This window comes from Neocloeon triangulifer, unplaced genomic scaffold (genome assembly GCF_031216515.1).
Source record: "Neocloeon triangulifer isolate White Clay Creek 2 clone unplaced genomic scaffold, ASM3121651v1 ptg000015l, whole genome shotgun sequence".
NCBI lineage: Eukaryota > Metazoa > Arthropoda > Insecta > Ephemeroptera > Baetidae > Neocloeon > Neocloeon triangulifer.
In genome coordinates this window covers 5,503,445-5,517,118 of record NW_026775557.1, presented here as the reverse complement: position 1 = coordinate 5,517,118, position 13,674 = coordinate 5,503,445, and the positions used below count along the sequence as shown (strand labels likewise).

The 13,674-nt window shown below is 38.6% G+C and overlaps 5 protein-coding genes across 5 annotated transcripts; 3 read left to right on the top strand and 2 right to left on the bottom strand.

Moving 5' to 3' along the window:
- Nucleotides 1-71: 71 nt before the first annotated feature.
- Nucleotides 72-4,936, bottom strand: LOC132202668 (germ cell nuclear acidic protein-like). Its single transcript, XM_059629729.1, has 10 exons — nucleotides 4,733-4,936; nucleotides 3,922-4,477; nucleotides 2,595-3,676; nucleotides 2,361-2,541; nucleotides 2,219-2,304; nucleotides 2,069-2,164; nucleotides 1,831-1,952; nucleotides 1,650-1,775; nucleotides 1,368-1,588; nucleotides 72-1,310 (listed from the first exon to the last, which is right to left on the bottom strand). Exons 1-10 carry the CDS (start codon nucleotides 4,815-4,817, stop codon nucleotides 1,049-1,051), a joined length of 2,817 nt encoding a protein of 938 aa, XP_059485712.1. The 5' UTR covers nucleotides 4,818-4,936; the 3' UTR covers nucleotides 72-1,048.
- Nucleotides 4,937-5,017: 81 nt separating this feature from the next.
- Nucleotides 5,018-5,439, top strand: LOC132202672 (diphthamide biosynthesis protein 3). The gene is made up of 2 exons (XM_059629733.1): nucleotides 5,018-5,233; nucleotides 5,293-5,439. Exons 1-2 carry the CDS (start codon nucleotides 5,126-5,128, stop codon nucleotides 5,437-5,439), a joined length of 255 nt encoding a protein of 84 aa, XP_059485716.1. The 5' UTR covers nucleotides 5,018-5,125.
- Nucleotides 5,440-5,457: 18 nt separating this feature from the next.
- Nucleotides 5,458-6,221, top strand: LOC132202671 (glutamic acid-rich protein-like). Its single transcript, XM_059629732.1, has 3 exons — nucleotides 5,458-5,643; nucleotides 5,711-5,896; nucleotides 5,951-6,221. The coding sequence occupies exons 1-3, from the start codon at nucleotides 5,458-5,460 to the stop codon at nucleotides 6,134-6,136; spliced, it is 558 nt and encodes a 185-aa protein (XP_059485715.1). The 3' UTR covers nucleotides 6,137-6,221.
- Nucleotides 6,222-6,632: 411 nt separating this feature from the next.
- Nucleotides 6,633-11,246, top strand: LOC132202669 (putative lipid scramblase CLPTM1). The gene is made up of 8 exons (XM_059629730.1): nucleotides 6,633-6,880; nucleotides 6,944-7,132; nucleotides 7,187-7,664; nucleotides 7,835-7,937; nucleotides 8,185-8,426; nucleotides 8,482-8,657; nucleotides 9,004-9,415; nucleotides 10,875-11,246. The coding sequence occupies exons 1-8, from the start codon at nucleotides 6,809-6,811 to the stop codon at nucleotides 11,030-11,032; spliced, it is 1,830 nt and encodes a 609-aa protein (XP_059485713.1). The 5' UTR covers nucleotides 6,633-6,808; the 3' UTR covers nucleotides 11,033-11,246.
- LOC132202670 (acylglycerol kinase, mitochondrial) lies at nucleotides 11,237-13,654 on the bottom strand. Its single transcript, XM_059629731.1, has 7 exons — nucleotides 13,447-13,654; nucleotides 13,031-13,310; nucleotides 12,591-12,972; nucleotides 11,878-12,181; nucleotides 11,683-11,826; nucleotides 11,477-11,628; nucleotides 11,237-11,427 (listed from the first exon to the last, which is right to left on the bottom strand). The coding sequence occupies exons 2-7, from the start codon at nucleotides 13,246-13,248 to the stop codon at nucleotides 11,287-11,289; spliced, it is 1,341 nt and encodes a 446-aa protein (XP_059485714.1). The 5' UTR covers nucleotides 13,249-13,310; nucleotides 13,447-13,654; the 3' UTR covers nucleotides 11,237-11,286.
- Nucleotides 13,655-13,674: the final 20 nt, after the last annotated feature.

The window sequence follows — 13,674 nt, the reverse complement described above, 5'->3', positions numbered from 1 at the left end:
AGCTTGCGGAAATTTTTGGTAAACTTAAAGTTAAAAGTTTTAACTTCACACAAAGCAGGTTCATTAAATGATTATAATTATTGTTTATAAATTTTATAAAATTTAGTACACCGATTCTCAAGAACATAGTTCTTGTGTCAGATGAGGCGCTTAATTTTTAATCATGAATAATGATATCTGAAAAAAATTAATTCAAATTAATCATACTTTGCAATACTGATCTGGCCCCTTTCTTAGAATTTAGGAATATCAATTAAAAAAATATTACATTTTTCCTCTACATACATGCGCATACATGTTTCTTATTTTAACAAATCAGGCATCCTGAGAAAATTAAATTAGTACTTCTTGTGAAACGTATACGGACAGATTTGGGTGGTTTTAAAAAATATTAATTTTGGGAAATTTTCGCCCTCAATTAGTATTTTTTATTATCACACAACAGGAATTTTCTTACTTTTTTCACGGGCTTTGTCTCAAATATCTCGCGTCTCGGAAAGTAATTCCACGTCAGGGCGATTAGTCAAAACTAATAATTTAATAATTAATTTTCCGTTTTGAGTGGTTTCTTTGAGTTTTAAATTCTCATTCTGAGAAAATTTAAAAATAAAAAAATAAAAACTTCACAAATCCAACTACATACTTTGAATTTGATTTCTTTTAGTCTTACTTGCCATAACCCCCATTGAGCTTGCATGTAAGGCATCAGATCATTTTTATAATTTTTTCCCCACATCAAATCATCTTTTGAAATTTTTGTTTCATTAACAGAAAAATTTTAAAATCCTATCCATGTATAATAAAAAAAATACTCTGAATCCACAAAATATTTTAAAATTATTACATTTTGTCATGCTCTTGGCATTGAGCTTGGAACAATATTCTCCAGGAAAAAATGACGCCTTGAATTCATTTGGAGTAATTGCACTCAACGTGCCATTTTTCCTGTAATTTTTAATTTTTAAAATTTATTTTCCCAAATTTATCAGAAAAATATTCTGGCTATAATTTCTCAACTATCACTTGTGCTCTTGAACCTAAGCGCGTTTTAGTCTTTGTCTTCAGAGGCGTTGTTCGACTGCAGTTTGGTCTCTTTGAACATTTTGCCAAGCTGCTGCATCACATCTTTGTGCTTCATGTTCTGCTGCTTCACAACACTATAGTTTTCCTTCACGAAACAAGCAAACTTGTTTAGTGGTCGCGGGGTTCCGCTTTTCCCTTTGGCATTGTTCACTATCAACTCAAACTTTCCCCTGCACATTCCACACACCTTCCGCTCAAGGTCCAGAGACTTGGAAAATCTTCCAAAGCTAAACAATTTTTTTTATCAAAAAGGTTGCTTATAATATGAATATAAATATTTTTACCTGTAGTAGCAAACAGTGCATTTGTATGTGTAAGTGGTCTCCACGGTGTAGCCATGGCACCGTTTGATTTCTGGCAGTTCAGGGTGCACCCTCATTGCCCTTCTTGTCCACTTTTTCCACACAGGACCATGCCCTCCGAGGGTATCGTCAATCACCCATGTGGCGGCGTGACACATTTCATGAACCAAAGTGTCTCTCAACTGGCCAGGATTTTGCAGTATCTGAAAATATTTTAATAGGTTGTTGAGTAAAAAATTGAAAAGATGGCTTTTTAATTCGCACCTTTCCAGAGAGTTCAATTCTTGAAATACGTGTTGTGCCGTTATCAACCTTCTTTCTTTGATTGTAACAGTAGCCTGCTGTGCTTCTCAACCTGTTGTTCCATGTTATGGACATGTTGGGGTCCAGCTAAAAATTGAATTATTTGTTAATTATTTTATTTATTCATTACATTTTGACCTACCTTTTTGTCAAAAACGGTTTTGTTGAAAAGGGCAAAAAGAGTGTCTACGAGATCATCTTTAGTCGACTTGAAATTTTTTAGGTACGGCAAGGCATCAGGGTGGCAAGACGTCTTATCAACGCCTAGAATATAAGTTTAGTACAAATTTTAAAATATAATTAGAATAAAAATTTTCAGAAAAGTCAAGTTGAAATATTATGGAGTATTTTATGTAGTATTTTTAGCACTGAATATTTACATGAAAGTGATGCCAAAAAGCTGAGAGTCCGTTTAACTGGCTCTTGCTTTTCCTTATGAGAAATTTTTCCTGGTGTAGCAAAGTTTTTCTTTCTCCCTGTGAAATTAATTATATGTAATTAAATTATAGTATTTCATTTCAATTTACTACCTTCATTTGTAGGCGTTTGGGTGAATTGCTTTCGCACAACATTCCAATTTGCCTCTTTTATTGACACATCTATTCCTGTGTCGGCTCTGAAATTAAAGCATTTATTTAAAATTTGTGCATGATTTAAACTTGATGCATTTACTTTCTTCTTTCGTTAATCAATTTACGGTAAATTGATGGGTCAAATATGCTGATTTCCTGCTCATTCTCCGATAAGTCACTCTCGACGTGGACGACATCATCAGGTACAATGAAAGAATCATCCTGCAGAACTTCTTTAATAGGAGTCTTTGGGATTGTCTTTTCTTTCAGCTTTTTGAAAACTACAAAAAAAAAAAATAAGCAACTTCAAATTGCAACTTCAGATAAATCTTACATTTGCCTAAGAGTTCCTCATCATCCTCCGACTCTTCCGATAATTCTCTCCGCCTGAACACAGTTGGAGACACAACTTTAGTCACGGCTCTTTGAGGCGACGGCTTCTCATTATCAAAATCATCACGAGGTTTTCGCCTTCTCTGTCGCGAATTGACGTTTGGGGTCTCTTCCTGAACAGCGTGTGAACTCTCCTCCTGGCTCTCCTCTGCGAAATGGGTTGACTGATCAGAGGGTTCTTCCGCCTCGTTCTCATCTTCAGTCTCAGGCACCACAAGATCACTTCGGGGTTGTTGCTCCGGACTGCAGGACTCTTCGTCGGTGTCCGGAATTCTCACCACTGGCATAATTTTTGGAGCCTTTTCACGCTGGGTCAGATTTATTCCCTCATCACTCGACTCAGAAATGACGTCATCCTCATCATACTCAGCGTTGTACTCTTCATCCGAGGACAGGATGATGACCTGACTCTGGCGGTGTTTCCTCTCAGGTTGCTCTTCATTTACTTTTTCCAGACTCCTTGCCTTTTGCCTGGTTTGGTTGAGTGTGTCTTTGTACAATGTGTCATTGCTCGAAAATTGAAAGTCGGAGTCTCGGTGTGTGGAGGAATGGACAGGATTAAAGTTAGTCACGTTGGCTAGCGGTTCAGGGTGTAACCGAAAGTTGTTCGAAGAAGCAAAGACAAATGAGTCCTTAAGTACTGTATCAGGAAGCGAGTCAGATCCAGCCGAAGTGCTCGACTTTCGCTTAGGAAGTGAGTAATTCCTCTCTACAGGTAGAAAGGCAGAGAATGAGTTCTCCTCGTCCTCATCTTCATTCAAGGTGTCCACGTGCAGATGGATGGATTCAAGAGTCGACTTGGCGTCGCTCCAGATTGTCAGGGTCGAGCGATTTGACAGCTTCTTCTGACTCTGGGGTTTTCGATTGGATGGACCAGTCTTGAAGTAGAAGGAAGAGCTTCGGGATGTGCTGGAAGCCTGGCTTTGCACAGTTGGACCAAAGGACTGCTTGGGGACAGTGGAGAAAGAATGCGACAACGACTCCGGGCTCGATTCTTGCCTAGATGTGGCACAAAATGAACTCCTGTAATAATAGAGTACAAAGTTATTAAAAACTGTTACATTTAATTAAAATGCCAATCAATTTAGGTTCATAACTAGTCTGTTAGGATTTTTTTTAACAGACGAAAAAATTGAAATAATCAAAATTTGATAAACTTTACATTTGAAATTTAAGAATGATTTATTGTGTTTTCTATCCTCTTAATTATTTCAAATTAATTTAAAATTTGATTCATAAATTAAAAAAAAAAATAATGCAAAATTTACCTATTTTGAGAAGCAAGGGTGATAGGGTAGCCAGTGGAGCCCTGAGATCCTGGTTCAGACGGTGCGTCAGATGGAATCATTTCAAGCTTTCGAGACGTGTGTCCGGCAGGTACGATCTCTCGAAGCCAAGTGTGCACCTTTTCATTGCTCGTGACCTCCTGCAGCTTGGAAGTGTTGGCCGGCGACAGGACTTTGGTGGCCACCACTGTAACCTCAGGCTCGTCTTCGTCGTCCGTGATCTCCGCATCCTGGAATTGGTGGCTCAGAACAGCTATGTCGTCGTCGTCTTCTGAAATTTCAAACCGCTCAGTTTGCTGGACGACAACCTGTTGCACCTCGGTCAGGCAGGTCACGTAGGTGTTTGACGTTTTGCTGGTGGCGGTTGACTTAGGACGATTGATGACTGGACCAGGCGGACCATCCTCATCTTCGGTAAACCACTCGTTCAAGTCTCTGTTGTTGACAACCGGCTCCTCTGACTCGTCTGAAGACATGAATGGGTTTTTTGGTTCCCTGATTCTCTGCGTTTGCCGCTTCAAGGATAAAATTCCCGGTTCTGAAAAATGCATGCAAAGGTTAATATAATTATGATAATTATATTAACAAAACAATCAAATACAGATTATAATTTCGAAATTTTGATAATTTTTCCGATTATAATTTCTTTGAAAATGATGAATATTTACATAATCGCATTTCAAATGAATAAAAATGTACAAAAAATTATAAAATACACATATATGGAATGCAAATAAACTACCGGGGTGTCCGGGGTAAAGATAAAAACAAAAATTCAAAACAAAAAACAAACCTTCTTTTTCGGACCTTTTCTTCTTTTTCCGCCTCCGAACAGGCGGTGTAAAGAGTTTAGCGGCGGCTTCTAAGTCTGGCTCCATGCTTCTTCGATACGTCAACAATTTTACATAATTTCCTTCAAGATCAATGAACTTGATTAAACCCCAGAGACTTTTGTTGTTTTAACGGCGAACCACCCCTTGTCCTTGTCGATTTTCAATTTTCGCGCCCACGGCCAAAATGAAATCGACAACTTGCAGGCCAATCAAAACATCAAAAGCAGAAAAGTAGAATTTGATCCCGCCCCGCCTCCCAAGAAATGTAAACACGTGCGTTCAGGAGAATGCAGGAAGTATTTTTACGAACTTTTTAATTGAATATTCGTGTCCAGGATTAATTATTTAATCAAATGAGTGTATACTACGACGAAATAGAAATCGAAGATTTTGAATATGACGAAGAATTAGAAATTTATCACTATCCGTGTCCTTGCGGTGATCGATTTGAAGTTTCAAAAGTAAAGTAATTGTCTTCAATCAGAGAGTTAATTTTCTTAAATTAAATTTTAACTTTCAGGAGGATCTCCAACAGGGTAAAACAGAGGCAACTTGTCCAAGCTGCAGTCTTGTCGTGAAAATTGTGTATGATGAGGAAAAGTTCAAACCCTCCGAGTCTGAGAACGCTGCTGTGAAAAAGTGTCCTCCGGCCAAAGTTACTGCTTGAGAGAATTTCAGCAAAGAAATGGGAGGCAGAGGTCGAGGGCAGGCCCCCCGGCTCAAAGCTGAGCAATTCGGACTGTCCAAGGAGGATCTGCTCAACAATAAAGCCCTTCCCGAGGACTTTCCCTCAAGACAACCTACAATTCCCCCTGAAAAAATCACAGTAACTGTGAAAAACATGCTGGATGTGGGTCTCTCGATGAAGGAGGTAAATTTAATTTTAAAAATCAGTGAAGGCTTTCATTATATTTTTATTCTGTGTATTATTTTTCTAGGATATTAAGTGCAGAATGGAATCGGGTAAATTCACACCATGTTTGGCTTACCCTCTGGAACTGGATAAAAAGAAGAAAAAGTCACGAAAGAAGACAAAGAGAGGCAGCGCTGTTGACATTAGCAAACACCTCGAAGAACTGGCAAAGCGAGAGTCAATCGCTGCGGAAAATAGCGATCTAGAAGCGGTTTGTGTAAATGATGGTTGATGAAATCAAAAATTTCATCTAAAAAATTTGCAGGAAGGAGAATCAAATGCTGGCAGCTCTGATGAGGAGGAGGCAAGAGATTCTGACGATTCAAGAGGTTCTGAGAGTGCTGACGAGGAAATGGACGAAGGAAATGACTACAACCAAATGCACGATGTCGATGATGACGAAGACATGGGTCCTCCGTCAGATGATGAAGAGAGGGAGGCGATGGCTTAATAACTAATTTAGTGCATTGGAGCTAAATATATGTACATATAAAATGGAACTTTGTATTAAATACTGAACTTTGATTCGCAGCAAAGATACTATATTGGGTTATAAAATTTGCATCATGGGCTCTGTGCTTTTAAAAGCTATAAATGGAATGAATTTTAGCAAGAAAAAAAATTATTCCTGTATAATGAGGTTTAAATAATTTTTTTTCATCATATTTTGAGAGTTAAAAAGCAATTAAATCAAAAGACTAAGTAATGAGAAATTAAATATCCTATACAGATTTAAGTTTGACTAGGTGAAAAAATGCTTCACCCGGCCCTTGATGAACAATATCAAACTTAATTTGTCTTATAATTTTAAAGCCTGCGGTTCAATTAAATGCCAATTATGTATGTATGGAAATAATGGAAAGAATTGACGGCTTTCGCGGGTTTTACTTGTAACTTGTAATTAACAAGTTTTCCTTAATGACTCCCGACCCCCTCCGCCCTAATCGGCCCCGCCCATTTATACTGTGCTTGTGGTCATGGTGACTTTTTCACGACGATAAAAATCCTGAATCTTTCGCAGTGAGAGATCTTTTGGAAAATCTATCGAATCGGGGACGAGGACGCACGTTTCTCAGGTTCGAGGAACCAGCGCTTCAAGGGTGAAATCAAAATAATAGAGAAGATGAGCTCCGGCGACGATCAGGTGGCCACGACAGATAATGCCGCAGCAGCCACAGACCAACCTGCCGCAGAAGTATATTTTTTGACGCAAAATATTTTGTTTTTTTTAATATTTCTTATTTTCACTGACCCGCAGGGCGAGCAACAACAGGGCTCCGCACGAGAGTCTTTTATGTCCGTGGTTAAGTCGATGGTGATGCGCGGACTGGTCATATATTTTGTCATGTCCTTCTTTAAAAAGCCACAGGCACCCGTCGGCCCCTCTTCGCAGCCAAGTGTTGTAGCCAGCCCGGCGGTCAACATCTTTGAAAACGGAACCCTGATGGTATTCATTTCATGTAAAATGTCTTCTTTTTTGCAACACGTCTCCGTTTTTCAGGACTTGTACATGTTTCTGTCCGAGAATGAGCACTTCAGCGAATTCGGGGATGAGAAGGCGTTGGTGTGGAGCAAACAAAATCTGATGTACGGAGACTGGACAAGCGGGCCTGAGCAGGACGGATCCTATTCAACGTCCTTTTCCTTTCCAACCTCACAGAAGCTGCGCAACAACGGCTCCATCTTTTTGCATGTTTATGTCACCAAGGCGGGACGCAGCCCTGACCCAAAGTCTCCGAAGTATGTGGGCAAAGATGTTGCCTACGCACAAAGGATGATGAATCGCTTCAAGAAAAGACACTACGTCAAAACGCACAACCTGCTGACTGGCGAGACCGCCGCCTCCGAAGAGCACCAGAAGAAAGCAGAGACAACCAAGAAAGAGGTCGTCTCCCACTGGCACCCCAACATCACCGTTAACATCATCACTGACTTCACCAACTGGGTTCAGGGATCTGTCCCACCGCCTCTTGACGAGTGTCAGTACCTTTTCTCAATTGTCAGATTTTGTCTAATAGTAAACTCAGTTTATTTTTGAAAGAAAAATAAATTATAATTGGCAGATTTTGGAGATTATAATTATTATTTTAAATTGTCTTATTCAAAATAAAATTCACTTCTATAATAATTTTTAAATTTTTCGTTTCAGATGTTGTGTTTCTTCCTGGAGGAAACTTCTACAAGCCAGTGGTTTACATGAATGACTATTGGAACATGCAGCGCGACTACCAGCCCATTAACGACACCACCTTGTAAGCAAATTTATCTGCAATCTTAAAAACGAAATCACTGATTTAAAATAAGAGAAAGGTCCTATTTTGGGTTTTAAATAAAAACAAAAATAAAGAAGTGAAGAAAATGGACTTCTTCCTTTTGTTGAAAAATTGTTTACTATTGAAAATAGAAAAACAAAACTTTGTCAGGCAGTCTAAATCTTAATCTGTTTAAATTGGGATCCAAAAGGAGCATTAATTAAATCACTCTCTATTTGTTTCGCAGGGAGCTAAAACTGCAGGTGACTTTCCAGCCTTTGTCTCTGCTGCGTTGGCAGTTGTACGCTGCCCAATCCATGCGTAACAAGTGGACGTCCGGTGTATTTGGGGACACATTTGCCGACGACGAAGATGTCGACCAGGACTCACTCAAGGAGGCCCTGCTCGAGACGTCACCCTACCTTCTGGGTCTCACCTTTGCCATCTCCATCCTCCACTCCATCTTTGAGATCCTTGCTTTCAAAAATGGCAAGTCAATTTTGAAATTTTTGTACCTGGACGGTGCTGATTTGAAAACTTGCAGACATCCAATTCTGGAACAATCGAAAGTCGTTGGAAGGACTCTCGGTGCGATCCGTATTCTTCAACGTCTTTCAGTCCACGGTGGTTCTCCTCTATGTCCTGGACAACGACACCAACACCGTTGTGCGCATTTCTTGCTTTGTTGGACTTGGCATAGAGATATGGAAAATTCATAAGGTAAGCAATATTAGTCTTTAATTTCTGCAATTAAACGTTTTATTTATTTTTTTAATAGAAAATTTGCATCTGTTTAGCTTAATATATGATAATGGATTCTTTGACTTCATGCAATTTTAAATTTAATATATTTTTAACCAAAAGAGCCTCAAGGTTGGGTTGATGGCCCACGGAGATGGGTTGTTTGAGTTGGTTCCCTTTCGATGAATTAAATAAATTGGTAGGAGGTTCTATCTATATTACTTATTAAGGAATGTACACCAGGCTCTTAAATATAAAAAACATTGAATTTCAGTAAAAATAAGTTAGGAAAGTTAGTAGCATTAAATATTTTTCTGCTTTTCAGGTGATGGATGTGAAAGTGGGTGAGCAAAAGATCTTAGGCTTCATCCCAAGAATAGAGTTTAAGGACAAGGGGTCCTATGTGAACTCAAGTACTCGCCAGTACGACATGATGGCCTACAAGTATCTGTCCTGGGCGCTTTTCCCGCTGCTGGGCGGCTACTGTGTCTACTCTCTACTTTACGAGGAACACAAGGGCTGGTACTCCTGGGTGCTGTCGATGCTGTACGGCTTCCTGCTCACCTTCGGTTTCATCATGATGACACCTCAACTCTTCATCAACTACAAGCTCAAGTCCGTCGCACATCTGCCCTGGCGCATGATGAGCTACAAATTCCTCAACACCTTCATCGACGACATCTTTGCCTTTGTCATCAAAATGCCTACTATGTACAGACTTGGATGCTTCAGAGACGGTAATGCTCAATTTTTAAGCCATTAAAATTTTATAGTGTTTATTTCAGTTCAATGAAAAATAATTATTTCACATATCGTCGGCTACGCGGCCAAATGGCCGATCTGGTAATTACCCCTGTGGGGAAAATGGCTAGTGGCCACTTTCCCCGTTGGGGAAAATGGCAGATGAGCCTTTTTTTAAATTTTACAGGAGAAGCAAAAAACTGATTATCTGCTCTAATTTTCTATGTTCAGATTTCAAAATTTGAACCAAAGTTCAGCATGTTATTGCAGATAATTTGGTAGGCTTAATTTTCTTTTAAACCTTAATATACAACTGTCGTAAGAAATTTAAAGGGAATTAATTCCGCACTGAAAGAGTAAAACGTACAATACAATCGAAATTAAACCTCTTATGCAATTATTTCCTGCTTTTCTTTGTTCAATTTAACTTGATAATAATATTTTATAATACAATTTTATATTAATTCATCGTATTTTACAATATTTTTATTATTTTATTTTATTTAAATTAATTTAAATTATATTCTTTTATTTGAACAATAGTAAACAATTTTGGCATTAAAAGCATTTTTTTCTTATTTCACATGCCCCGACGTCACTTCTAATTATAATCTCATGAATAGTTTTACTAATACTTACTATAAATTGCAATAATTATTAAAGTAAAATCTAGCTCGGATACAACATTAAGCTTCTGGTTGCATGTTAAATATTTTAATAAAAAAATCTATATTTTACTATTTATTTGATTTTAAAATTATATCTATTTTAAAGAATTTTTTGCATTACCATGCAAAATGCATGAAAAAGCTGTCACTTTGGAATACAATATTGACGAAACTACAGCTTATTCTGATATTTTACTTCTTAATTTATGTTAGGTATTTTATTAAATTTATTAAAATTTTATTTTTATATTTTTTTTATTTTCGATATTTTCATTATTTTTAACATTTATTGCATTTAAAACAATTTTGGCATTATTCAGCAAGCGGGAATGCTGTGGATCTTGGTATAGGGGGCGTGGCACTGCCTTACTTTTGCTCCCCTAACTCGCGATAGTGAGACATCTACTGAGAAAGTTGATACTTTTATGGTTATTTCTGATGCAGATTTGTACACTGAATGCATTGGAACATTAAAAAAAATTTGTCCGGAAATGCTCATCTGCCATTTTCCCCAACGGGGAAAGTGGCCACTAGCCATTTTCCCCACAGGGGTATTTACCAGATCGGCCATTTGGCCGCGTAGCCGACGATATCCAAAATTATAAAATTTTTCAATAGTTCTTTTTCAACATTAATTAAATCTCCAACTTATTAAGTTGCTAAATTCCCCATTTCGGGTCCTATGAAAAACTACCCTTTTTATTTAATTTGCGGCGAACCTTTGTTGAAATTGATTTACAATTTATTATATTTCTTAACTGGATATTTATTATTGAATTTATTCCAGATATTGTGTTCTTCATATTCCTGTACCAAAGATGGATCTATAAGACTGATCCTTCCCGTCTGAACGAATTTGGCTTCTCTGCCGAGATGGAGCAAGAGGCCAAGGCCAAGGGGCCAGCTGAAGAGGTCAAGCCCATCGAAGACAAGAAGAAGGACTAGTTTGTGTGATGCTTTGACGTGTAAACCTACAGTTATGTATGACTTGATTCGTGTATGTTTTTATTTCCAATTCAGCAACAACGGGGCATTTACCTTTTTTAGAAAAACTGGTCGCGATTCTAAATGTCTGGCGAGATAAAAAAAAATTGCCAAGTCTTAGTATGTAGCTTCTCATTGAATTCCGTAATTAAATAAATGTTCTGTTTTTGTTAAACTGTCTCTTTAATCATTTCAACGCATCACAGAAAATCATTTTAGGCTGGGACAGTGGAAGTTCTTGTGGGGCAGAAAATATTGAGTCGATTCGGCTGCAGAGTGATGTGCATCGGGTTCAGTTCGTAGTTCTCGTGGTCAATTGACAACCACCTCATGTACGTCTCTGTCTTCACCTCCTCCTTAATTTTTGTATTTAAATTTAAGTAGACCTTGATTACAAAAGTTTACCTCTTTTTTCTCTTCTGTTGCTTCTTTGTCTTTGATTTCTGGTTTGAACCAAAGCTCCCTTGCCAAGAAGACCTCATTGAACGTAGGAGGGTTTCCCTGCAGTCTGCTCCAACCCTCCTTCACAAAGTCAGTGAAACCCACTTCTTTAGGTCCTGTTAAATTACAACCTGAAGTGTCTACTTTAAAAATGAAATTAAGCTCCAAACCTATTGCAACCTGAAGTGCCGATTCGGAGCTTTGGAAGGTGGGGGTTGCGTTGGGGGTGGCAATGCTTAGGTCGACAACATTGATCTCAACCTCGTGCTCCATGCCACACTCCTCGTTGATCACCTTGCTGTAATCTGCCCTTTCTGTAAAACAAATTCAGTTATTGCAAGTTATTTTGATTTTCAACTAATTACTCTCAATGGTGGTCGCCGGCTTAACAGAGAAGGAGTGCCACCATCGTCGATTGGCTGGTGGCTCCTGCTGGGGGGCTACCAGGTGTTGGGCGCCGCACTTGCTGCACCCGGCGCACGGTTTGACATACTTGACGCGCGCCTTGCACTCCCAGCCAAGCTCCTGCTTTGGCCAGGAAAACACCATCGAGGCGTAGCTCCGCCAAGGGCCGTACAGCCAGTACCTGTTTCTGCGCACATAAGCGTCCCTGTAGGCGCCCCACTGCACCTCACCCAACGCAAACACCGGCTTCCCTTCACCGCTTTCCTGCAAAGAAACATTTCAAAAATAAATAAAAATGTTTGATGCAAAAAAACTTTTAATAAGAAATTTCCGCAACTTGTTGTATATCATGTTTCAAAATTAGAGATCTAATAACTGATCCAAGTTTAAAATGCTGATCCTTAACAAAATTTAAATATAAAATATAAAGTATATTAAAGATTTTAAAATAATTTCAATAATCGTTCTATAAATTCTCCATTTTAAGTATATATATTATTTTTTAATTCAACAGAACTCGCAAACTTTGGAATCATTTGGAACTTAGCTTTTTCAGTTATAAATTGAAATAACATATTACAAATATATCGGAAAAATATTCCTGCAGTTTAGTAACATGATTTGCTTTCAACACATAACATGATTTCAAAAAATATAATAAAAAAGAACATACACTCTTGGGTTGGATGCGCATGACATCAATTTTCTTGGTGTTGTTTTGGAGGATGCTGTTGGTGGCGTCTGCAATGAAGTCCTCCCTGGCAGGGTAGTTTGTGCCAAAGATGGACCGAGCCACCTGGTTGGTGGCACCGAGGGGGACAACGCCGATGGGCAATCGCTGGGCAGCCGAGGAAGCGTCAGGCCGGCGCAGAAGACCAGTGACCGCTTCTGAGAGCGAACCGTCGCCACCAGCCACCACCACACAGTCGGTGTTGTCCATCACGTCCAGCAGACCCTTGATCTGGCCCTCATTGTCCGAGTGCACCACACTCACTGTCAGCCCAGCCAGATGCAGCAGTGGGGCGCAGTACTTTTCAAAGTCTTTTGCCGCTTTTCTGTGTTGAGATAAATTAATATTTTTAGGAAATAAAAAAAATAAAGTAAATATTGAACCTTCCGTTGGCGGCAGGGTTGAGGATGACGGTGACTCTGCGAGAGGCCGAGGACGACTGCTGGCCAAGGGCCACTGCGTCTCTGCAAAAGACCCTCATCATGTCCTGGACACGCTGCCTCTCCCTCGCATAATCAACTCCGTAGGCCACCAGGCAAGCGGCCACGGTGCTCTTCTTCCAGTTGTTTCGAATAGTCTTCAAAATATTCAAAATCTTCATTTTGTTTTCCTTTTTTGACAAATTTTATGTCCAAATTTTTATCTTAGAAGAACGATTGGAGACTGGAAATGAAAAAACAAAATTAATTAATAAAAAATACATAATCATCCCTTGAATCCAAACAGAAAATAAAGTGTAATGTACAGAATCTACAAAATGCACATAAAATACATAATTAATATGTATGTAAACACAAACCTTGTTGACACAAAAACCTCGAATTTTACATTTTTCTGTTGTTTGTAAAAATTTAATAAATTTAGAAATTTATGTAATTCACTCTGCTAGAGCACAATTTTGAAAAAAAAAAATGAATTGCATGTGAATATATTAAGAAAAAATGTAGACCAGAATAAAAATATTTGCAAAATGTTTTGTGAGGATCAGTGGGGAACTGGGGATCTAAATAGGGGTGTGTCCAGTGAC

Bases quoted from the DNA above. Each gene is read 5' to 3' on its own strand.
- LOC132202669 (XM_059629730.1), top strand. From the start codon at position 6,809: ATGAGCTCCGGCGACGATCAGGTGGCCACGACAGATAATGCCGCAGCA. The intron at 7,665-7,834 runs GTCAGTACCTTT...TTTTCGTTTCAG, and splicing joins CCCACCGCCTCTTGACGAGT to ATGTTGTGTTTCTTCCTGGA. The intron at 7,938-8,184 runs GTAAGCAAATTT...TTTGTTTCGCAG, and splicing joins CCCATTAACGACACCACCTT to GGAGCTAAAACTGCAGGTGA.
- LOC132202668 (XM_059629729.1), bottom strand. From the start codon at position 4,817: ATGGAGCCAGACTTAGAAGCCGCCGCTAAACTCTTTACACCGCCTGTT. The intron at 1,953-2,068 runs GTAAATATTCAG...CTTATATTCTAG, and splicing joins CTTTTTGGCATCACTTTCAT to GCGTTGATAAGACGTCTTGC. The intron at 1,311-1,367 runs GTAAAAATATTT...AAAATTGTTTAG, and splicing joins TGCACTGTTTGCTACTACAG to CTTTGGAAGATTTTCCAAGT.
- LOC132202670 (XM_059629731.1), bottom strand. From the start codon at position 13,248: ATGAAGATTTTGAATATTTTGAAGACTATTCGAAACAACTGGAAGAAG. The intron at 12,182-12,590 runs GTATGTTCTTTT...GTTTCTTTGCAG, and splicing joins TGCGCATCCAACCCAAGAGT to GAAAGCGGTGAAGGGAAGCC. The intron at 11,827-11,877 runs GTAATTAGTTGA...TTTGTTTTACAG, and splicing joins GCCGGCGACCACCATTGAGA to AAAGGGCAGATTACAGCAAG.
- LOC132202671 (XM_059629732.1), top strand. From the start codon at position 5,458: ATGGGAGGCAGAGGTCGAGGGCAGGCCCCCCGGCTCAAAGCTGAGCAA. The intron at 5,644-5,710 runs GTAAATTTAATT...TTATTTTTCTAG, and splicing joins TGGGTCTCTCGATGAAGGAG to GATATTAAGTGCAGAATGGA. The intron at 5,897-5,950 runs GTTTGTGTAAAT...AAAAATTTGCAG, and splicing joins AAAATAGCGATCTAGAAGCG to GAAGGAGAATCAAATGCTGG.
- LOC132202672 (XM_059629733.1), top strand. From the start codon at position 5,126: ATGAGTGTATACTACGACGAAATAGAAATCGAAGATTTTGAATATGAC. The intron at 5,234-5,292 runs GTAAAGTAATTG...TTTAACTTTCAG, and splicing joins ATCGATTTGAAGTTTCAAAA to GAGGATCTCCAACAGGGTAA.